The sequence below is a fragment of the Loxodonta africana genome, chromosome 8, assembly GCF_030014295.1.
Source record: "Loxodonta africana isolate mLoxAfr1 chromosome 8, mLoxAfr1.hap2, whole genome shotgun sequence".
NCBI lineage: Eukaryota > Metazoa > Chordata > Mammalia > Proboscidea > Elephantidae > Loxodonta > Loxodonta africana.
The window spans coordinates 10,644,169-10,667,957 of NC_087349.1; the positions used below are offsets into that span (position 1 = coordinate 10,644,169).

The window sequence follows — 23,789 nt, forward strand, 5'->3', positions numbered from 1 at the left end:
TGGAGAGGAATCTACGGTCATCCTCCAAAAGCCTGACTATCGGGTTTGTCCTTGCGGGAACACAGAAAAATGCATGGTCACTAAAGCTGCGGACTAGCTGGTAAAGTAGACTCTACAATAACTAGGTACCGATATAGTCTCAGCCAAGGTCAGGCGCACTTCTGCAAGGTGGTTATTTGCTCCTTGCTTCCCTCCATATTCCTTACCTTACAGGACCATGTAGCTAATAAAAACCGTACTTATGAGACCTATGCAAAGAAATGTTTATGCTACAAGGTGAAGTGAAATAATAAAATCGTCACCTGTATCCATGTTATAACTATAGTTATTTCTATTTAAAAGAAAATGCCTGTATGTATAGCCAATACCTACAAAGAAACGTGGAAAATAAACAGCAGCTATGATAAGGGTGTTGGGATCGTGAGTTATTTTTGTCTTAAAAAAAGTATTCATTGTTATGTTTGTAGAGAAAATAACAACAAAGAGAACCATTACACTTACGACGCGGAGGTCTTCGATACGTTTTTCAAGAAGCACAGGCAGACCCTCTGGGAGTGTGGGTACCAGCTTGGGCGTAACCTGAGAGGCGTAGCTTGGGTGGGTAGTGTTTCCGTTCTCTCCCCCTGACTCAGACAGGGGGCTCCCATCAGAAGCAGCATCCAGTAATCTGTCAAAGTCAAAATCATCTAGCATCTCTAGGGCATTCTCTGCTTCCTGAAACAGTTCATGTTCATTTGTGCTAACAAAAATGGGGAGGTCTGGGTCAGCACTGCTCAGGTTTAAGTCCGAGACATCATTTCCCAATGCAACAGTGGCAGAGGGGGGCTTATTCAGACCAGAGGTCTGTAGGGTCGCTGGGACTTTGGGGTTAGGTTCCTTCTTCAATGCATCCTTCTCTTTCTGAAATTTCCGGATCATGGCAGCTAGAGAAAGAGAATCTTTATAACGTTTCTTCTTTTTTTCAGACTTGTGTGAATTTAGAGCCACAACTCTGTGAAGACAGAAGGTGAACGGTTAGGCTATGGATCATTTTGAAGGTTAAAGTCTCGTGTAAATAAGCAGGCAGAGAATTAAAATAATCACTTGACAGGTGGCAGAGCAAACTGCTTTCACCTTAATATCTCATTAAATTATACATTTACAATAGTGTCTTCTTAAACATTACCTGGATTAAGTCATCTATGAAAGGTAGACTGAGAAATGGCCATTACAGTGATGTAAAGGAAGTGGGTCAACAGAAACAAACCTGAATGTAGCTCAGGTTTATTGAAGTATATACCCACTCCACACTTAGTCATATGGTTATGCTCCAAAGACCAGGTTGTTAAGCGAAAATGGAGGGTGACCACATCATATCACAAAATGGAGAATGGTTATACCATTATATAACTGCCAAACCACTGAGAATCATGGCCCAGACAAGCTGACACATAACCTTAACCATCACAGCCAGCGTTACTCTCACCTTGCACCTCCATGTTCATTACTGTCAGATATACGTCATTAATGCATAAAATAGTGGGACAGATTTTCTCCTATTGTCGTAAATGTGCAATGTCAGATAACGAGAGAGTCGATTAGTGAGAAGTCGGTGTACTAAGTTATACTGGAATGTTCACATTCTTTAGCCTACCTATAGTCACCTAAAGAATGAACTAAGTAAAGAAATGCACTTTTGCTGAAAATAGGTTTGCCTTACAACCCGAGAAGGCCATATGATACACCATATCAAACTGGTACCCAAGGTGGTTTGTGCTTCAGACCATGAAAGAAAAACAAAATCTCCTGTATCTGAGAATCTTTATCCACCATGCCACGTCGTCCTAGACCCTATTCTAACTGCTAGTAACTGCAGATCATATTCCACTTTCCACTTCAGTAAGGGGAACAGCAGCGTTAGACAATCAGGTAGAGATGTGTGATTTTCAATGACAACACTTTCCCTACTGAGACTATGCGGAAAGGGTGGTCTCAGTTTAACTATCACCTAAGGAAACGTCTCCAACTTCCACGGCTTAGATGCTTTGGTGTGTACTAAAAAAACACAAAAAAACAAAAAACAAACCCATTGCTTTTGCATCAATTCCGACTCATGGCAACCCTACAGGATAGAGCAGAACTGCCCCATAGAGTTTCCAAGGCCACGATCTTTACGGATAGAAGCCCTGGTGGTGGAGTGGTTAAACGCTTGGCTGCTAACCGAGGTCTGTCGTTCAAACCCACCAGTCGCTCCGTGGGAGGAAGATGTGGCAATCTGCTTCTGCAAAGATTACAGCCTAGGAAGCCCTATGAGGCAATCCTACTCTGCCTATAAGGCTGCTGTGAGTCAGAATCAACTCAGTGGCAGTGGATTTTTAAAAAAATCTTTACAGAAGCAGACTGCTGTATCTTTCTTCTGCGGAGCAGCTGTTGGGTTCGAACCACTGACTTTTTGGTTAGCAGCCGAGTGCTTAACCATGGTGCCACCAGGGCTCCTTCAATGTACACTACAGGACCTAAAAGATTATCAGTACCTTGCAGGCAGGCCCATGTTTCATGTATCGCTACCCACCCAAAATCTAATCTAGAACAGTGCCTGGTATATAGCAGGTGATCAATAAGTATTGCTGAATTAGTAAGTTATAAAGTTGAAAGAAGGATAAATTCAATAAAAGGCATTACTGGAGCTTTTGTTCCTAAAGAAGTGTGATTGTAAATAGTGAACATTTAAGTCAACCATATATGCTTCTTTTCTTAATAATTTCTTAACAACTCAAGGGTCACTAAAATCTCAGACTTATTAGGAGAGAAATACCTCCCTACATCAGCTTTTTGGAGAGTGAAAGCCCAAATTAGCATGCAACTTCCCTGCTACAAATGGGAGGAAAATCCAGCCCCTCCCAAGTTACTTTTCCTTGGTTTGGCAAAAAACAGCCAGAGACAAGAGCGGGCAATTGGTAATTTTATGATTGCATACTACGAACATTTTATTCTATTAAGGCTTTTGAGAATTTGTTTGGTTTTTAAGGGCAATACAGTCACTTAAAATCACAAGCTTTAAGAATGGCTAAATAAAATCAAAATGAAATTTTTAATATTAAAAGAACCCAAGTCATTTAAATGTTGGCTACTGCCCATCCTCAACCCCCAGGCTTTGAAGCTTAGTTTTAGTAACAAAAGATTAAAACAATCTGTTCAATGTTTACACCATTTTCTCAAACTAATTGTTTGGTAAAAAGTTGTAATGAGCAAAGAACTCAGTGAACCAATCTATAAATCTGACGTAAATCACTGAGTCTCTATGATGTCAGAGCCCCCACTTATTAATAAATACTACAATATTACTAAAATACAACAGGCCACTGACATCCACAAATGCTGTACTAAATGTGACCCAGCTTCAACTAGATGAACTGATGCTGAATCTGCCCTTTTAGAGAAAAGGCGGCCACACTCTGACACTGGCCCCCTCTTACATGTTTAATTCAACATACCCCAGTTGTTTGGGTACTTTCTTCCTGGGCTTCTTCTCCTTTTCCCCTTCCTCTTTCCGCTTCCGCTTCTTCATCTCAATATCATCTTCTTTTATTTTGGAAACCTGTAAAATGAACAGAGAATGCACACTTGTCCAAATACCAATGCTTTACTCTCTGACGCAGCCGTCGGTATCCCAGCCAGCGGTTCATTTCACCTTTCGGTGGGCCTCACAATCGCTTGTTAGAAGTGGAGATCCTTGGTGTCCGTGAATCAACCCCTGGTTTTGATTCACTGGTCTGGGGTAAGGCCTGGGAGTCTTCATTTTTAACAAACAATCTGGTGATTCTAGAGCAAGCTGTCTTTGGGCCACACTTCAGGAAGCCGTTATCGAAGGTCACTCATCTATCCATTTCCCAAATACTGTATCTACGAGCTGTATAGTTCGCTATTAACAATCATTCCTATACCAAGTCTTAATTTCCTAGAAATAGTAGATTATCAGACCACATATGCAGAGAGAAGTTTTAAAAGACACCATAACCCTGCCATGGTCTAAATACCTCATCTTCCCTTCTCTACATACCTTGGTTTTTAAAGCATGTAATTAACTGTAGATGGTTAGCATTTTATTTTTCCTGACGTTCACAGCTGTGGCAAAATGAAAACTAGATATATCCTAATAATTAAATGTTCTCAGTACTGCTGCAATGTCGGACAGACTCACTTTGGGTGGCTTGTGCTTTTGGTTGTCAGTAATATCTTCCTCTTCAGTATCTGAAGCTTGACGAAACTGGAGAGTGCCAGTGTTGATGTAAAAACCTCCATATTTTGTGGTTAGAGAAGCAGGAACTAATTCGTCATACTAGATTAAAAAAAAAAAAAAGGTTTCAGATTCACCGTATTGTCTTTAATTATGAAGTAAATACGTACCAGAGAAACTCATTCACCATGGCAGGATCTTCCTCACAACTGACTGCAATGAAGATGTTTGTGTACACCTGTTATCACTGCGGCATTAGTCACAATTGCAAGATCATAGAAACAGCCTAAGTGCCCCTCAGCGGATGAATGGATATGCAAAGTGCGGTGCAGACATAGAACGGAATAATATGCAACCAAAAAGAACAATGAGGGGGCTGCAAAACATATTATAACATGGATGGATCTGGAAGACATAAGGCTAAGTGAAATAAGTCAATCACATGAGGACAAATATTACGTGACCCTACTTTTATAAGAGGAGAGAAAACACACACACACAGAACAATGTTCACTGGTGGCTGCCAAATGGAAGGGGGAAATCACTCTCTAGATCACAGACACTTGTTATTTTTTGTGATGGGAAAAGTAGCTCAGAATGTGGATGTAATGAGCACAGCCTGACCAAAGTAAAAGATGCCACTAAGAAGCGCCCAAGAGAAAATGATGTTTGTGCTAAAGAACATGACATGCTCTTCGGCAACAACACCGACAATAACCTAAAATACAACAAAAAACAAGTACATGGTCACATATGTAGGTATACAGGCACATGTGTACAGATAGGTACAGGTGAATACCTGCGTGTGTACAGACAAAAGTATCTATATGTACGTGTATGTACACATATGTATATGCATGCATATATATTCACAGAAGACACAGTTACAGATACTTCTCAGACATAACCAAACATCTTACAAGAATGGTTTTCTGAGTTTGAAGGCTTAGGACCTTAGTCTCATGGGACAACTCAGTCAACTGGCATCACAAAATTCACGTTCCGCATCCTAGTGAGGTAAGTAGTGTCTGGGGTCTTAAAAGCTTGCTAGCAGCCATCTAAGATACAACTATTGGTCTCTACTCTTCAGGAGCAAAAGAGAAAGAAGGAAACCAAAGTCTCACAGAAGAAATTAGTCTACAGGGCTGACAGGCTACAAGAACCATGACCTCATCTACCCTGAGACCAGAAGAACTAGGTGATGCCCAGCTACCACTACCAAGCGTTCTGATCAGGGCCACACCAGAGGCACCCTGACAAAACAAGAGAAAAACACAGAACTCAAATTCTTAAAAAGTCCAGATTTAATGGACTAGTTGAGACTAGAGGACTCCCTGAGACTACTGCCCTGAGATACTCTTTAAACCTTGAACCAAAACTATCCTGAGGTCACCTTTTAGCAAAATAACAGATTGGCACACAAAATAAAGGATATTACCCATGAGGACAGTACTCCATTAAAAAACCATCTATACGAGACCAAGAGATCAACAATTATTCTAAAGCAAAGATGAGAAGATAAGGGGACAGGGAAACTTGAGCATTGGAAACAAAACAACTAGAATGCAATTAAAGAGAATCTGACACATCAAGAAAAATATAAACTAATGTCACTGAACAATCTGTGTAGAAATTGTCAAATGGGAACCTAATTTGCTGTGTAAACTTTCACCAAAAACATAACAAAATATTATTTAAAAAAAAAAATTGTGGAATAAGTTGAGAAAAAGTTAATATATGGGATAAAAATTAGGTCTGATCAATAGGTATTTATCAAGAAAGAAACTTCTGGAACAATGAAGTAAATCCTAAATATATCATCACTGAGAAAATGTGAATGATCACTGCTACTTTTCCAAACGACAAAAGACTCTGATGAGAAATTGAAACAAAAAGTAAATCTTGGTCATAAAGTAATAAAGAATAGCAAGGCCATTTCTTCTGTCTTAGCTCTCAGCTTTTAAGTAGGGAAATTGCTGAAAACAATGTTTCAAAGAACCTTAGCATGTCTGTGTTTTAAAGGAGAAAAACCACGGCCCAGGTCAGTAAGCACCCGCCGCGGAGGGTGTACTATGAGCTGGGCACTGCTCGCTGCAGCGGCGCTGACTGTCAACGTCAGGCTGGCAGTCTGACCCCGAAGGAAACCTTACGTCCTCAAAGCCCAGGTTTGAATGTTTATCATTCTCTCACCTGATGAAGATGGACAAAAAGAAAACATTAAACAAAGGTCAATCCTAACCGAAGGAAGGGGTTCACGTTGGGAGAGAAAAAAGGAACTGCTTATCCAACAACAGCAAGATACCTCCTACCTGAGGTCCCTACAAAGGGGGCATTTCAAATTACATAACTAGTCTTTAAGGAAAGGCAGGTTTTTAAGGACAATTCTTTACTAGAGGCAAGGAATAGACACAACCTAAAAGTTACTGTAAGAATTAAGAGTAAGTACAAAAACCGTGATTTTTAACCTGTATCCTTGTAAAGTTGCGGAGAAATGGAAAAGGGAAGCGCTGCCAGTGTATCAGATCGAATCAAGAAGAGATCAGAAAAATAAATAAGCAATAATAGCAACACGGAAAAAGAAAAGACACGAAGTGAACTACGTTCTTGGTACAGATGAGACTTCACAAAAAAGGGCCGGCAGTGGGTGTCCGTACAGGAAGGACGTGAGGAAGAAGGATTCAACGTGAAAAGACTTAGAGATTATTTTGAAAGTGTTGAACTGTGATAAGATAAACGGACCTGTGCCTTTGCTTACACGGGCTTGTATAATGCTCTCTAATTTTCAAGGCTTCTTCGAATATGTTATTTCATTTGGCCCTCCTGATGCCCTTGTGAGGCAAGGAAGGCAAATATTATTGCCGTTTTATAAGTGAAAACCAGGCTCCGAGAGGTAAGGCACCGTGCCATCGCAGTTGCTAGTCAGGGTAGAGTCGCTGGCTGACTCCCAGCCTATCCCTGCAGCAAACCCAGTCATCACAGGCAGACAGGGCTCTGCGTGCTCAAGTCTGTGTCCTGCAGTGCCCCGCAGCGTTCTGAGCTCCCGCTACCAGGGGCTGCTCAGAAAAGTCAACTCCTCAGGCGCTTTTCATCTCGCCGTTTAAGTAGAATGTGTGAAGAGGACACGGAGTACGGAAGCTGAGAATCAGAGCCGGATTCAGGTGATTACCTACTATAAACCCAAGAACCCAGGGCTGTTAAGTCGATTCCGACTCATAGCGACCCTATAGGACAGAGTAGAACTGCCCCATAGAGTTTCCAAGGAGCGCCTGGCAGATTTGAACTGCCAACCCTTTGGTTAGCAGCCGTAGCACTTAACCACTACGCCACCAGAGTTTCCTTACCTACTATAATCCAGGGCAAATCGCTTAGCTTCAATTTGGGGGCTGTAAAATGGGGACAGTACTTACTTCACAAGGCACTAGTGAAATGTAAAAGAGCCAACCTAAATAAAAGTGCTACTCAGTCTGGTATTATTTACTAATCATAAGGCAAACGTTTTTCTTTCAGTCCTTTTATAATTTGGAAGCATGAATGTGGGACTAAAAAGAATCTTCAAAAACATTTATTTTCAGGTGTTTGTAGTATTTTCACTCTATCAAATAATAAACACTGAAAGTGCGCTGACTATGCAGTCAGTGAGAAGAACGGGGCATAACGTTGGTCATGACTACACAATCACGCTGTGTCACTGTTTTATAGGTCTGAATCATTTCATAAAAAGAACGGGGCATAACGCTGGTCACGACTGCACAATCACGCTGTTTTATAGGTCTGAATCATTTCACAAAAAGAACCAATGAATCTGCTAAGGGCAATGATACCAAACTATCTTGCAGGTCCATAAACAGCCTGTATTTTTAGCTCAATTTCCTCCTATATAACAGGGACCTACTTACCTTGTCCTATACATGTCAGAAATGAATTTTATGACCCAACAACTTATATCTACAAAATCTACCCTTATTTACTAAAATAGTGGCTTTTAATTTTTCTTTACCACAACTCAGAGTAGAAAATACATCACACACCAAAATGCAGTGCACACACGCACACACAAATCAAATAAAAATTATTTAATCTCACTATCAGTGATGTACTCTGGTAGTTTCTATTCTATTCTATTCCACTTCTCTTTCTTTAAAAATGCTGGTCACAGCCTCTAAATCGGTATATAATCCAATTACAGGTTATAAAAGCCTGTTTGAAAAACACTTTATTCAAATATTCTGAATGCTATAAAAGAAGCTATTAGAAATGCTATTTATATAGGTCTGAATACATGCAACCCCCACTTATATACAGCTGAGTTCTCCCTTGGGTAATTCCGAATTCAGAATCTCCTTTCCATACAATCACGCAGTGTTTACACTGATCCTATAACGCATTATACTTGGTTTATGCTTTTCAGAGCAGGTTTATATTCATTATCTTATTTGAGCCACAAAGTAATTCTGTGGGCCAAGCAGCCCATGGCAGGGGACACTGGGTGATGCTAAAGGACTTGCTCCATGTATGTTTTCAACACAACACACACACACACAGAAGATACTTAAGAAGAAAAAAGACTTTCTCCAGGTAACAGGACAAACGAGAAACCGAGTCAGGACTAGAGTCTAAGTCTTCTGACTTGAGCTCTAACTCATGAGTTCCCCATCAAGGACGAGACCCTTGAGGACATCCCATGCCCTAACTTACTGGCTGACACTCTTTTAGGTGACAGGAAGCCCTCTCCACTCTGAAGGGCACTGTGCACATCTTACGTCTGCCGATCAGGTTGCCTGGCATGGTGAACCGTGTATGTCAGGACAGCAGAAATGACGTAGGAGTGTGACAGGGCACCCAGTGTGCCTCTGCTCTGAGTCCTTCCACCACTACATGCTGTCATCACCTCTACCACCAAGCACTACAGGGACAGGAAAAAGACATGCTTTCTGTACTGTGACAGTCACCTCAGTGTCACTTTCTGTACCTCCTAATTAATCACTAACAGTGCAGGGGTATCCTAACCACAGGCTTTAGATTACTGTAGTATTGGAAGAATGTCAGAACACATGCCTCACCTATTCCAAACCATGGAATGCCCTCATTCATTTGCTGTGTGGTCAACGGACCGCTACAGGCTCTAAACACTCATTGTTTTATAAGAAAAAGAGGATTCCAAAGGAAAAGCTGTAGGGTTTGATCAAAAGGCATAGCAGCAGTAAACAATTAAATGCATTCTAATGATGTTTGCTAGATTAATTCAACCCAGTAGCACCAACTTTCAAGATCACATGGTTCTCATTGGGAAGTTATTTCAAAATACACCTGCCCAAGTTTGGGAATATCAATAAAAATTCAACATACACTCTTTTGACCAACACATTTCCAAAAACAGAAATTCATCCTGCATATCATATTTGCTCTCTATAAATATACTGCGCATGTATTTACTCTCTATAAATATACTGCGCATGTATTTACTCTCTATAAATATACTGCGCATGTATCTACCCAAGTACACAAACTTAAATGTGCACAGATGCTCAAGTCTCTGTAAGGGCATAAAGTGGTAACGATCTCAATGTGCGTCAACAGGGAAAACACTTCACAAATTACACAACAGAGATATATTCCCTGCCAGCCATTAGAAGGAACAGATCTACATGCCGATGTGATATTCTAACAGGTATTTTTTATCATGAACATACATTATGTCAAGGCACAGGGCGGGGGGGCTACTGATTGATCGGCAGGACTTTGATACCTCAGCCATTCGCTTCTATAAATTTTTCCTAGATTCAAAGTAAATGTTACCTTCTCATTTGGCTTTTACTACTTGAAACTCTTTGTGCTAGCTTCTTCTTTCCAAACCTGAATATGCTTATCTTGGATAAGTAGGGCTTGACATATAAAGATAACATTTTCACTTCAGGAAATTTTTTTTTTCTGTATAACATACGAAAATTGTCCATGGAATTTTGGAATGAGTTAATACTTTACATGTAGAATGAGTGAAATTAAAAGGAAATGTGGGATACATAAAAAACTACATACATAGAAAAGCTAAAGTTAAAAATATTACCTGTACTATGATCTCATTTGTGTTAGCATTCTTCAAGGACATATAGGTATATGTTTACTCTACACAGAAATTTTTGGATGACTACACAAGCTTAATAGCGCTTAAGATTTGGAAGTGGGACTTTGGAGTACTTTCGCATTCTACTTGGTGCCCTCTTGTACTTTACTGTTGTTTTGCCATAAGCATATATTGTTTTAAAACTGGAAAAAAAAAAAAAAAAAAACACACACACACACACACACAAAAATAAAACAAAACCCCAAACAGCAAAAATCTCTTATTTGGGCCTTACCTCCAGGAACTGTAATTCAGTATGTGTGGTTCAAGACAAGTGCACTACCCCTGACTGAGAATCATTAGTCTAATGTAACGGTTTTCAGCATCTTGCTAGAAGTTTCTTCTTCCTTTTTCTTTTTTTCCCAAAACAGTTTTTTGCTATCAGTTAGCAAAAAGTAGATGACGAAATCAATACTAATCACACGTGTCTGAAAACTATTAAAGAACTAAAGAGACTCTTTTAGGAACCCTAGGATGGAACACAGCATATTCAAAGTAATGGTCTAGTAGAGGGGTCAGCAAACTTGTTCATGGGCCAAATCTGGTCTGCTGTTTGTTTTTGTACAGACTGAGAGCTAAGAATTGTTTTGCATTTTTAAATGGCTGGAAAAACTAAAAGAAGGCTAATATTTGTGGCACAGAAAAATTATATGAAATTTAACTTTCAGTGTCCCAAAATAAAGTTTTGTTGGAACACAGCCACACCCCATCATTTATGTATTATCTATGGCTACACTCACGCTCCGATGACAGAGCTGAGTTGTGACAGGCTGCATGAACCACCAAGCCTAAAATATGTATCATCCGGCCCTTTACAGAGACAGTCTACTGAATCCTAGTCCAATACAATCATGTAAGAACGACATCACGGGCCCACCCAACATTAAAAAATTTTAAATCCACCAAACCCACTGCCGCTGCGTCGATTCTAACTCATGGCAACCCTACAGGACAGAGTAGGACTGTCCCATAGGATTTCCAAGGAGCGGCTGGTGGATTTGAACTGCCAAACTTTTGGTTGGCAGCTGAGATTTTAACCACTGTACCACCAGGGCTCCTTTAAATCCACAGTATCCTTCAAAAAAAGGAAAAAGAGTGAAAAATCTTTAAGCAGTGAAAACGGCTTTAAAAAACACAAGCAAAAACATTCATTGAGCTATTTTCGTTGCTTTACCCTTGATTTCTACTACCCCAAACAAACAAAGAATTCACTGTTATAGTAAAAGGTACATTACTCACAGCCTCTGAGTTATCAATAAATGGATCTGTCTCGTCATAGCCAAAGCCTATATCAATTAAATCTTGTAGCCGATCCTTCCGGTGTTTACGGGGTTTCCCACCCTGCAAAGAATAGATACATTAGACTGACTCAGTACTCATGCTGTTTCCATGAAGTTAAAAAATACCTGTTAGAAGAATTCCTAACGATTTTTGTAGATCATCTCCCTTCCAAGAGGTTGAACTGAATTCTCCGACACCTTGAGTGTAAATTGCACTTGATGGTTTGCTTCCAAAGAGTAGAGCATGGAAGAAAACAACAGAAAGCTAGTTGCTGTCAAGTGGATTCCAACTCAGGGTGACCCTTGTGTGTCAGAGCAGAACTGTACTCCATGGGGTTTCCAGGGGATGAGTTTTCGGAAGTCAGCTCTACTCTGACAAGGGGGGATTTCTAGGATACGAGTTATCCTATTGAGAAAAAGTTACACAAAAGCAATTAAGTATGTGAAGGACTGTTTCACCCTAAAAAAAAAAAGAGGTCTAACTAAGGAGGACACAAAAACTCACAGAAGAAAACTAGTAAAGAGGACCAGTCCCACTACACATTAAATAAATTTACAACAGTTAAAACAGACATTGCATGAGTATAAGAATAAACACATTCACAGAACTTTTGTAAACCTACATTAGTATATAAGAATTTAAGACGTAAAAGGCAGCATTACAACTCAATGGAGAGCAATTACCTTAATAAATCAAATAAATGCGATTAAAGTAAGATACCAATTTCTATCCAATTATAAACTTTTAAAATTCTGGCAAGGTAGAGAAGAAATCGGAATGATCAAAAATTTCTGAAAAGAGGATATAATAAAGCCCTTTTAGGAAGCAATCTGCAAGCATCTGCCAAGAGACATTTCCAAACTCTTTCATTTTCGTCTTTTGCCTCTTCTATGTTTTCCAAGCTCTCTATGAGGAATTACTGTCAGGATGGAAATATGATAACATACTTTAAAAAAAACCCTTTATCTCATTTAATTCAGTAATTCTACTCCTAAGTTATGGAGCCTATTCCTAAGTACTACTTAGATTCAGAAGTATCTGCTAAGAATTTATGTTACAGAAGGCAGTATGTTCCATATTAGAAGGAATTCAAATTTAAGTATGAGAAGTCCTTGTCCTCAAGGAACTTAAACAATCTACTCAGCAAATGTAGTTCCGAGGCCCTACCACAAGACACACGCTGTGCCATGTATTAGGAACACAGCAATGAAGACAGACACAGTTCCAGCCTTCACGGGTTTTAGTGCGGTGGAGAGGAGAAAAAGTAAACAAACAATGACAGTCGTGATGAATGGCAGAAAGGAAAAACACAGGTTGTACAGACAGCTTTAAACCAAGGGCCTAACCCTGGCTTCCTGAAGAAATTCACGCGCAGACAAGGATGAGTGGAGTTAAGCATTTGTGGAAGCCACTGAAGGGATCAGAACAGGGAAGTAACCTGAAGGACTGTGGCTACTGCTATTGTGTGTGACCACAGGTGGGGAGGAGATCAGCCAGAAAAGTAACCAGAGATCTGCAATGCTGATGCTGATAGCGAGTACTCATGAGTGCAGACTTTGCACTAGATCCTATACTAAAAATCTTTATTTCACATTTGTCAAATGCAAAAAAAAACTGACACTGATAAAGGCCAAGTAACTTATCTGAGGCCACAGAGTTAGAAAGCGGTAGAGCCAATCTTCAAACCCATGTCTGACTCCAAAGTGCCATTCTGGTAAAGGTGCTAGAAGCTGTAGAACCTATGGGGTCATTTTTAGTCAAGACACCTAAGTTCAATGCACCAAATGGAAATCAGCGCCTCCACTGTTCTCCAAACAAGCTTCTCCCACTTGACGTTCCCCTTTTGTTCCTCCTGCCTTAAAACTTCATTATTATCTAAAATTAAAAAGATAGAGGATACTAAGTGTTGACAAGGATGTGGAGCAACTGGAACTCTCCTGTATCGCTGGTGTGAATCCAAAGAGATACAGCCACACTGGGAGATACTTGGGCAGTCTTTTATGAGGCTGAACGAATGCTTACAAACTGGGAACAACACAAATGCCTATCATCTGGTGGGTAAGGTCTGTACATCCATACAACGGATTACTACTCAGCAGTAAAAAGGAAGGAACTACTGACAGATGCAATGATGTGGAGGAATTCCAAAAGCATTACACTACGTGAAAGAAGCCAGGCACATTTACAGGAATTTCTAGAAAAGGCAAAAACTGTAGTGACAGGAAACAGGTCAGTGACTACCAGGGGCCAGGGCTGGGGAGAGAGGACTGTCTGCAAGAGGGTACAAGGAGACTCTTCTGAGGTGGTGGAACTGTTCTGCATCATGACTGTGGCTATTACACGACTGAGTGCATTTGTCAAAATTCATCAAATTGTTCCCTTAAAATGGACGAGGTGTGTTTATATTATTTATATTATACTTCAATAATGGTCATTAAAAATACCCTCATTATCATTTCTGCATCGACTCCCTGCAAACTTTTGTCTACACGACTGCTCACATCTTTTAGCTTCCTTTCCATTCCACCTGCCACTGCTCCTATGCTGGCCCTTGTGTTTGACTTAAATGCAAGGAACGGCTTAACCAGCCCTTCCTCCCTCAAACTTACCCTGCACAATACCACCTAATTAACATTGCTAGAACAACATCTTACATCATTCCCTTCCCACTCCCACCCCCCACCCCGCCCCGTTCAAAATGCTTCAGAAGCACTCTACCTATTACAAGATAAATCCAAAACCCTTAATATGGCATTAAATGCCTTCTACATGTTGACTCAAAGTACCTTTCCAACTTTTTTCTTACAATGTTCCAACTTGAACACTATGATCCATTCAAACTATCTTTCCTCTCTCCCCTAAACATATCTGCTTATCTTTCCTCATGCTTTCCCCTTATTTGGAATAGTCTCTTACTCCTCTCGGGATCCTCCCACCCTTCACAGCTTAGTCCAAGTTTTAGACCTTTTCTCCATGAAATGTTCTAATTTAAAAAAAAAAAAAAGATCTTTTTCTGCTGTCCTAACATACATTTTGTCTAAGCAGAGCTAGCTCCCTCTAAGATTTATCTAGGGAAAATTTAAAATATGAATAGGCTCTGTTGTCATGAGTACAGTCAGACATATGTGGCAGTGCAATTTATGGAAAATCAGAGAGTCAGGAACACTTAAATCTAATCGAGGTGATCAACTTGTTACCATAGGAAATTCTGAATGTTGTTAACAGTTCTGGGTCCATAAACTAATGGTGGCTGGTGGATTCGAACTGCTGACCTTTTGGTTAGCAGCTGAGCTCTTAACCACCGTACCACCAGGGCTCCGTAAAAGAGTTTAGTGCTGTTAAAATAGCAAACGTGAATTTTATCAAGCACAGTAAAGAAAATGGCTAAAGCTTTTACTTGATTATAATCGTATTAATCTGAACAAAAGCCCTCTCAAAAAGTTTAAGATCTTCACCAAGCATCAGAACAATGACAGAATCATAACAATAAAGGTATAAATTATATAAACCATGATACATCTACTCAATGTTAATACTGTCATTTAAAAACAACATTGCAGAAAAATATGTATTAATATAAACCAAAAAAGCCCAAACCCGTTGCTGTAGAGTCGATTCCAACTCATAGAAACCCTATAGGACAGAGCAAAACTGCTCCAAAGTTTCTAAGGCGCACCTGGTGGATTCGAACTGCTGACCTTTAGGTTAGCAGCCATAACTCTTAACCACTACGCCACCAGCGTTTCCATGAATTAACACAGAAAGGAAAAAAAAAAGCCATTGACAAAATGTTATGTATACCCATTAAAAAAATCCACTGCTGTTGAGTTGATTCTGACTTATAGCAACCCTACAGGACAGAGTAGAACTGCCCCATAGGGTTTCCAAGGAGTGGCTGGTAGATTCAAACAAATGACCTCTGTGGTTAGCAGACTCTTGACCACTATAACACCAGGGCTCCAAATGTAATGTATAGCTTCGGCTATTCTCAGAAAAGGTAAAACCAGTGTTTACCAAGCATCTGCAAAGGTGTTCAACCTGAATGGTGATCAGGGAGGCGGCATTAAAATGCCAGGACACTGCATTTTTAACTACAGTGTCATTCAAACAGCATGATTTCATTTATAAAAAATAACACAGCAAATACATAACGTGCTGGGAGAAAAGGCAAGCAGATAACCACGCTTATTACTACTGGAAATGGGATATAGCTGGAGGCAGTGGTGAAGGACTTTGGTTTAATATGCATTATCTGAAAAAATTTTAATAACAGGAATGTACTCAGGTGATTAAAAAAAAAGGGGGGGGGCAAAGAACCACATACGTAAGCATACATTTATTGAAAAAGCCCTTGAAGGATACACATCTAGCTGTCAGCTGTGGGTATGCATGGCAATGGGCTTACAGATAGGTAGGTGATTTTTATTTTCTCTTCGCCAATCTAGATTTATACATTCCTTTATAAAGAACAACTCTCTGAAATATATGGAAATACTACATATGCACAGGTGACCTGGGAAGAAGTTGCTGGGGAGCTGGGAGTGAGGGATGGGACGTTTACTTTTCATAGTATTAAGTACATGCAGGTGTTGGCCATTCAGGAAAGTTTACTTTCTTAGGTTTGGTCCACCGAACTTCAATACCTACCTTTCAGATTTTTCAACTCCTTAAATGGCTCTGCTTCCCAGTTCCACTGTGGGGAAAAGCTCTGGATAGCCTATATTTGACACACCCACACCTGAGTCAAAACCTGCTGCCGTCGAGTCGATTCCGAATCACAGCGACCCTATAGGACAAAGAACTGCCCCATAGAGTTTCCACGGAGCGCCTGGTGGATTTGAACTGTTGACCTCTTGGTTAGCAGCCGTAGCACTTAACCGCTACGCCACCAGGGTTTCCCACCCGAGTGGCTGTGTCTTAAATTCCTCTCCGACAGCCAGGGTTCCGCAGCCTTTGCTCCGCCATTTGTTGTCAGGCACACCCCACCTCCCTCCTTCCTCACAGAGGCCACTAGTTTTCTGGCCTTGGTTTCCTTTTCCTCACTTTTGGGCCTTTCTAGAAAAAACCTGTACCCTTGGCCCGCCTTCTGCCTGATGCCCCCTTTTCTATTCTCTAACCTCCAGTCCCCTGGTTATGCTAAAATTCAGTGCGGTGCAAAGTGTAGTCACTGAAATCAAACTTTTTGCAGTTGCCATAAGGGCACATGTAAATTAACTCACAGATACCAAAATTCCACCTAAAGGAACTCAAGGTTCGCAAAGGACTCTACTACAGCGCCTTCCCGCGAGGCCTCTTCTAACTGCCCCCTTTTTCAGCACCCTCAGCAAGAACGCTCCCTGCACAGGAATCCAAGGCTCACTTCATACACTCGCTGGCCCTTCGCAGCTGTTTACATCACACGGTTTACACGTTCATCTTATAAAAACACAAACTTTATTTCCTAAAAAATAAACAAAGCTCCCCTTTAGTGTTGCTCCATCTAAAATGAAGAAACTCCTTTCAATCTACTCCTCTGGGGCACCAGCTCACCGTGACTCACACAGCAGAACATCACCTCCTGAGTCATCCTCGGTACCTGCTTAACCTGATAAGCAGTGTTTCCAGCCAACGCAGTCCGCTTACACTGTAACACCACACTGGAAAACAAGCAAGGTGGGCTGAGAAGAGGGCCCCTATCGCCTTCAGGTGCCACCAACCCTAACTACCATCCAACAGGCAGGGAGCACCTGCAGTGGACAAGGCAGGACACCAACAGCTCAGAAAGTCTCCGGTCTTGTAACTGAGAAGAAAACATCCCCAAGTCACACAGCTTCCCTTCTGTCCCAGCCCTGCCACCGCCTTCTCTTCCCCCATCTCTGCAGGTGTCCTCGGCCTCCCCACAGAAAAGGGCGGCGTTTCAAGCTCGCGCAGAGGCCGCCAAGAGGCTGACTTCAGAGCACTGAGATTCCAATAATGATTGCTTACAGACAAGGGACCTTCCGCCCAAATACCCGAGCGCTGCTGATTCTCACTTGTTCCTAAGGGTCTAGGAGGGTTTAAGAGAATTCGTTTAGCTCAGAGAGGCCAAGGAATTAAAAGGGTATGCCCATGGCAAGTGATCACAACTGGTAACTGTAATAAAAGAAACCATAATTTGAGCTGGAATTCTCCCTTGCCCTTTACGTACGATCCCCTCAGTTTGTTTGTTTTAAAAAGGTTCTTATTTGATGTTTTTACCGTTCCTGTAATACCATACTATTGCTATTCTACAGAACCCTAAACACACTGCTATTTGCGCTTTCTAAGCGGAATTTATTTTGTGGTGGTATTAATAAGTTTGCCCAAACATACTCCTTTACCCAGAGCCCTATCAAATTAGTCCTTAGGGACCAGATCCAACATAAAGTCAAACAAACCAAGGAAAACCCGCCCAGGAAGCTCTAATCCCTCAGCAAGTGTGGATGGTCAATTAGTACTATGAGAAACTGATATAAGTCTCAAAACTCCCAGAAGGAACATATAAATGCTTCCATAACTACCTGTACCAGTCTCACATGTGAGAACACAATTTTTTTAAACAAGCCACTCGAATGAGTAGTATCTGCTGTGAAGAAGTCACTCAATGGAAATTACTCTTTTTCCAAGATATTGCCATTCTTTAAAACATGTATCCAGACACAATCAGCTCTAAAAGCAACACCAAAAGAAAATAAAGACTTTTTATAAACATGCTGTTTTTGAATAAAAGCTGTGAACTCCATTTGATCAACTGCTTTATTTGTAATACCGCTCAGAGTTATTTTTACCATCAAATCTACCCTATCCTCCCTTTCAAAATAAATATGAAGCTACAGGGGGTCTGAGAGTCCAAAGTCACGCAGAATTAACCATTAGGGGTGGTATTCAAAGTCTAAACGGTACAGTAAACAGACTTCAGAGTCGTAACGTGCTGTCATGAACATGAACACATCTCCCAACTCAAGAGTCATTCAGATTCCAACAGTCTTAGCTGAGCACCTGCTAAGCGCCAGGTAGTACTACTACAGGTGCATTTATTTAGGTTACTCAGTTTATAGACCATCTTAGGACAGCAGGTCTTTCAAGATGGCTGGGGTGACGGAATGAGAAAAATCACCAAAAGAAATCTTTCGACCACCACAAGGCTGTCCTGTGTCCTGAAGGCTGAAAGAACACCTGCCCAAGTAGGCCTCATTCTCTGCTCTAGGGTATATGACGACACTGGAAAAAGCATACACATACAACTTAGAAACCATCCAAACACTGGGCTGGGAAGTGGGATAATCAGGCTAACCATGCGGAGCCCTGACACTGAGAATGCGGGAAGGCTTGGGGGTCTCTCTAACCTGCTTCCTCCCCACAGTGACCAGCAAGACTGATTTGGAGCTTACTGAGTAGAAGAAATCTCAAAACCCAGACTTAGCTATTTAATAAGATTTATGTACAACAGCCAGTTTTGCATATTCTAGGTAAAAATAAATACTTTATAACCATATCGCCCTTTTCCCAAAAAAACCGTTTAGCAACTGGTGCTGAATACACACAGTCACGTTACCTGAGCAGAGGAGCAATGTAACAGGAAATAGGCCACAGGCAATAAAAATAGGACAGGATGGGGGGACCCTGGGCACTGCAAATGGTTAACATACTCAGCTGCTACCCAAAAGGTTTGGCGGTTCGAGTCCATCCAGAGGCGCCTGAGAAGAAAGGCCTGGTTGATCTACTCCTAAAAGGTCACAGCCATTGAGAACCCTGCGCAGCACAGTTCTACTGTGACACACACGGGGTTGCCATGAGTTTGAATCGACTCTACGGGAACTGCTTTTCAACTACCAGAACTGTCTCAATCCTTCTTCCCAGAGGAACTGCAACAAGAGAAAGGCCACGTCCTATGTTCCATAGTTTTCCTTCTGGCTCCCTCAAGTGGCTAGTATGCTCCACTTCCTGTAGCTCCTCTCAGCACAAGCACAGCTCCGCACACCACAGGCCTTGAAGCTCCAAGCTGGCCTCCGAGGCCTTCAAACAAACCACAGAACTTACCATGGGCGTCACCCTCACACCCAGCCACATCCCAAAGCGTCTTATTTCTCCCCTACCTGGAAACCCCAAATCAATTTAACTCCCTCAGTTCTCTGAAACCTCCTACACACATTCCCCTTGACAATGGAAATGGCATGCCCGCCCACACGCCACCAATCATTCGGCTCGCAGAAGAGAAAGGGCAGAACATAAAAGTGGATGGAGTGATGAGCGAAATGTACAAGGAAAAAGCTGTAACGCACGTACAACAAGGTCTCAAACTGGGGCTCGCCAGCTGAATATGGCCCATGGGTGTACTGTTTGGCCCACTAGGTATTGTTTGAATTAGAAGTGAACATTTAAAAGTAAGAGTTATCTATTGCTGCCATAACAGAAATACCACAAGTGGATGGCTTTAACAAAGAGAAATTTATTTCCTCACAGTAAAGTAGGCTAAAAGTCCAAATTCAAGGCATCAGTTCCAGGGGAAGGCTTTCTCTCTCTGCTGGCTCTGGAAGAAGGTCCTTGTCCTCAACCTTCTCCTGGTTGAGGAGCTTCTCAGACACAGGGACCCCAGGTCCAAAGGATGTGCTCTGCTCCTGGTGCTGCTTTCTTGGTGGTCTGAGGTCCCCAACTCTCTGCTTGCTTCCCTTTCCTTTTATCTCTGGAGAGGTAAAAGGTGGTGCAGGCCACACCCGGGGAAACTCCCTTTACCTCGGATCAGGGACGTGACCTGAGTAAGGGTGATGGTACAATCCCACTCTAATCCTCTCAACATAAAATTACAATCACAGAATGGAGGACGACCACACAGCACTGGGAATCATGGCCTAACCAAGTTGACACATATTTTGAGGGGACACAACTCAATCCATGACAAGAGGTGTCAAAGGGAAACCCAGATTTCTGCCTTCTTTTCAGAAATGGAAAGACCTGGAACTCTAAGCCCAAGTTCCTGCAAAGTAACAGGAGGCTGGAGCTGAGCAGCGGCTGCCCCCTCTACACGGGGCATGTGCGGCCCCTGTGTGGGGCAATCCCCACACTCTCCTCCATCCGGTCTGATGAGTGAGTAGCTTGGGGGCACCGGAATTGGCACCCCTGAACCACCGGACACCAAGAAGGACCTGCGATTGTTGTTGAAGCATGATCTTTTCTGAGAGCCTAGAGCTGGACAGGGTATCTTCTCCTGGGTCACTTGTGGCCTGATCATTTTCTTAAAAGGTCCCAAATAATTTGTTGTGGGCTTTAAGGCCACAATAGTTGAGAAGACTCTGGGAACAGTGATTGAAGGACCAAAGATAAAGGCCATGTGGAACAGAATACCTGAACTAAAAGGTTAAAATCAGTGGGGGAGAGTCAATTAACAGAAGTTAAAACCCCACAGATGATCATGCTAAAAAGCACCGCTGGTGTGTACAGAATAAGAAAAGACAAGAGTGGTTCTCTGTCATAGCCACAAGAGTAGTATGTTCATGGAACTACACGGTACCTCACACTTATTTAGTACTATAATATTTCAAACACAATCTACTTTTTCATCTGATGTTGACAAAAACCGTGTGCTCGGAGGCTGGCTGGGCAGATATTCTTGTACTCTGATAGATACCAAAGCATAAAACAGCCAAGAGCCTTAGCTAAGGTCACATCTAGTTAATAGGGGAGAGATCAGATTAGAATCCAGCTGTCCTAACTCCTGACCTTGAGCCCCTTCCACTACAATACACCGCCTTCTCCTGCCTCTCACCCACCACTCTCCCACAAAGGGAGAAAGCCACTTCAGGGATTACTGAGAAACATGGTTCCACAGGCGACTGGAGGTAGTCACTAAATGGCGCTGCACCTGCGTCCAAAATTTCTTCCAGTTTCAAGAAGATACAGACCCCTCCGCTCCTGCCAGAACAGCAAAGGAGAATCACACTTCTGTGGGCACTGCTGGCTCTGTGCTTCCCTGTCACCGTCCTGCCTCCCCATCACAACTGCCGCACCCCTTCATGTTGCTGTTGTTGTCAGGTGCCATCGAGTCGATTCTGACTCATAGCGACCCTATGTACAATAGAATGAAACACTGCCCAGTCCTGTGCCATCCTCACAATCATTGTTATGCTTGAGCCCACTGTTGCAGCCACTGTGTCAGTCCATCTCGCTGAGGGTCTTCCTCTTTCCCACTGACCCTCTACTTTACTTTTTGATCCCTCTTGATAACGTGTCCAAAGTATTTAAGACGCAGTCTCGCCATCCTTGCTTCTAAGCAGCATTCTGGTTGCACTTCTTCCAAGACACATTTGTTCATTCTTTCGGCAGTCCATGGTATATTCAATATTCTTTGCCAAAGGCATCAATTCTTCTTTTGTCTTCCTTATGCATCATTCAGCTTTCACATGCGTATGAGGTGACTGAAAACACGGATGTCTCAGGTCAGGGGCACCTCAGCCCTTAAGGTGCTTTTGCTTTTCAACCTTTGCTTTTCAACACTTTAAAGAGGTCCTTTGCAGCAGATTTACCCAATGCAATGCGTCTTTTGATTTCTTGACTGCTGCTTCCGCGGCTGATGATTGCGGATTCAAGTAAAATGAAATCCTTGACAACTTCAGTCTTTTCTCTGTTCATCATGACGTCACTTATTGGTCCAGTTGTGAGGATTTTTGTTTTCTTTATATAGTACCTAAGGGACCCCTAATGACGCAGTGGTTAAAGTGCTCGGATGCGAACCAAAAGGTGGTTTGAACCCACCAGCTGCTCCAAGTGAGAAAAATATGGTAGTCTGCTTCTGTAAAGATTTACAGCCTATGGAGCAGTTCTGCTCTGGCCTATAGGGTCACTATGAGTCAGAATCAACTCTACAGCAATGGTTTGGTATGGATATAGTACTATCTGAGAACACGGTATTATAATTAAACACTATAAGTTACTGTAAGTAATAGCTCTGGCTATTCCTTCCATCAAAACGCCCACCAGTCTGTCCTTAAATTTACTACTATGCAGTCACAGAATATAGGCCCAGAAGGGTCTTCAAGAGACTTGAACCTCTCAATTTACAGATAAGAAAACTGTGGCCCAAAGAAGTTAAATAACCTCACCAAAAGGACACAAGTAGTAGGTAGCAAGTATGGCCCAGAACCCGACTTGCACTCCAGTCTATTCTCAGATGTTTCTCCCACCTTCAAACAGTTTGTTCCTCACACAAGAAGCCAGCAAGTGTCTACCGGGACCCTTGCTGCATTCTGAGGATAACACGAACGACAGGGCTACTGCCAGCAGATAACCTATCTCTGTGAGATACTTTTCACAGAGAAAGCAGAAGGGCTTGCTATAATAGGGTCTGCTTCTCAATTGGGTTATGTTTCAGCCAAGTGTCAAGGAACAGTTAAAGCCAGAGGATAAACTTGGGGTGGGGAGTAAGCCTACAAAGTTAATTATACTAGGAAATTTGAGGAAAAACATTAAGCAACTTAACAGTCAGGTAATTAAAAATTATTTTTATACTAAAACAAACAGCAAAATATCGGAACACAGTATATAAAATGTACATGAATTTTTAAGGTAAAGAGGACACTTTCAAAGACATTTCAAGCTCCTTCTGACTGATTCTGATCCCAGAGGCCTACACGTGCACATGTCCACTCTCTCAAACGCTCAAGGGGCAGGAAGGTTTAGGACCACTACACCTGGGGAATTAAAAGAGCATTCTCCGTGGGCTAGCAGAAAAGGCATACAGTGACAGTTAGACAGGCCTGGATATGCAGCCTTGTTCTTGCCACTCTGATCTCAGATCAGCTACTTAACATTACCCTGGCTCAGTCTCAGTTTCTTCATCTGTAAAATGTGGCCAATAATACTTATCTTATAGTTTTACCCTGACTTGGAGATAATATATATTAAGCAAGCTATCTGGGCTAGTGAAGGAGTCATTCATATTACAGCGATCACAAAGCTGTTAGAATTTCCATCTGACTGTCTAACCATTCAGGAGCTCTGGTGGTATAGTGGTTAAAACTCTCAGTTGCTACAGAAAAGGTAGGCAGTTCAAATCCACGAGCTGCTTTGTGGAACAAAGATGTGGCAGTCTGCTTCTGTAAAGATTATAGCCTTGGAAATCCTATGGGGCCGTTCTACTCTGTCCTTCCGGGTGGCTACGAGTCAGAATCCACTCAATGG

At 41.8% G+C, this 23,789-nt stretch overlaps 1 protein-coding gene across 2 annotated transcripts in view; it reads right to left on the reverse strand.

The window, feature by feature from the left end:
* The window catches only part of UBN2 (ubinuclein 2), a 68,198-nt gene that overhangs the window by 38,730 nt on the left and 5,679 nt on the right, over positions 1 to 23,789 (reverse strand). For both annotated transcript variants that reach the window (XM_010599774.3, XM_023539177.2), the window contains exons 3-6: positions 11,577 to 11,678; positions 4,181 to 4,318; positions 3,474 to 3,577; positions 502 to 991 (exon numbers count right to left, since the gene is read on the reverse strand). In XM_010599774.3, coding sequence (XP_010598076.2) covers positions 502 to 991; positions 3,474 to 3,577; positions 4,181 to 4,318; positions 11,577 to 11,678 — 834 coding nt within the window. The remainder of the gene's footprint in view (positions 1 to 501; positions 992 to 3,473; positions 3,578 to 4,180; positions 4,319 to 11,576; positions 11,679 to 23,789) is intronic.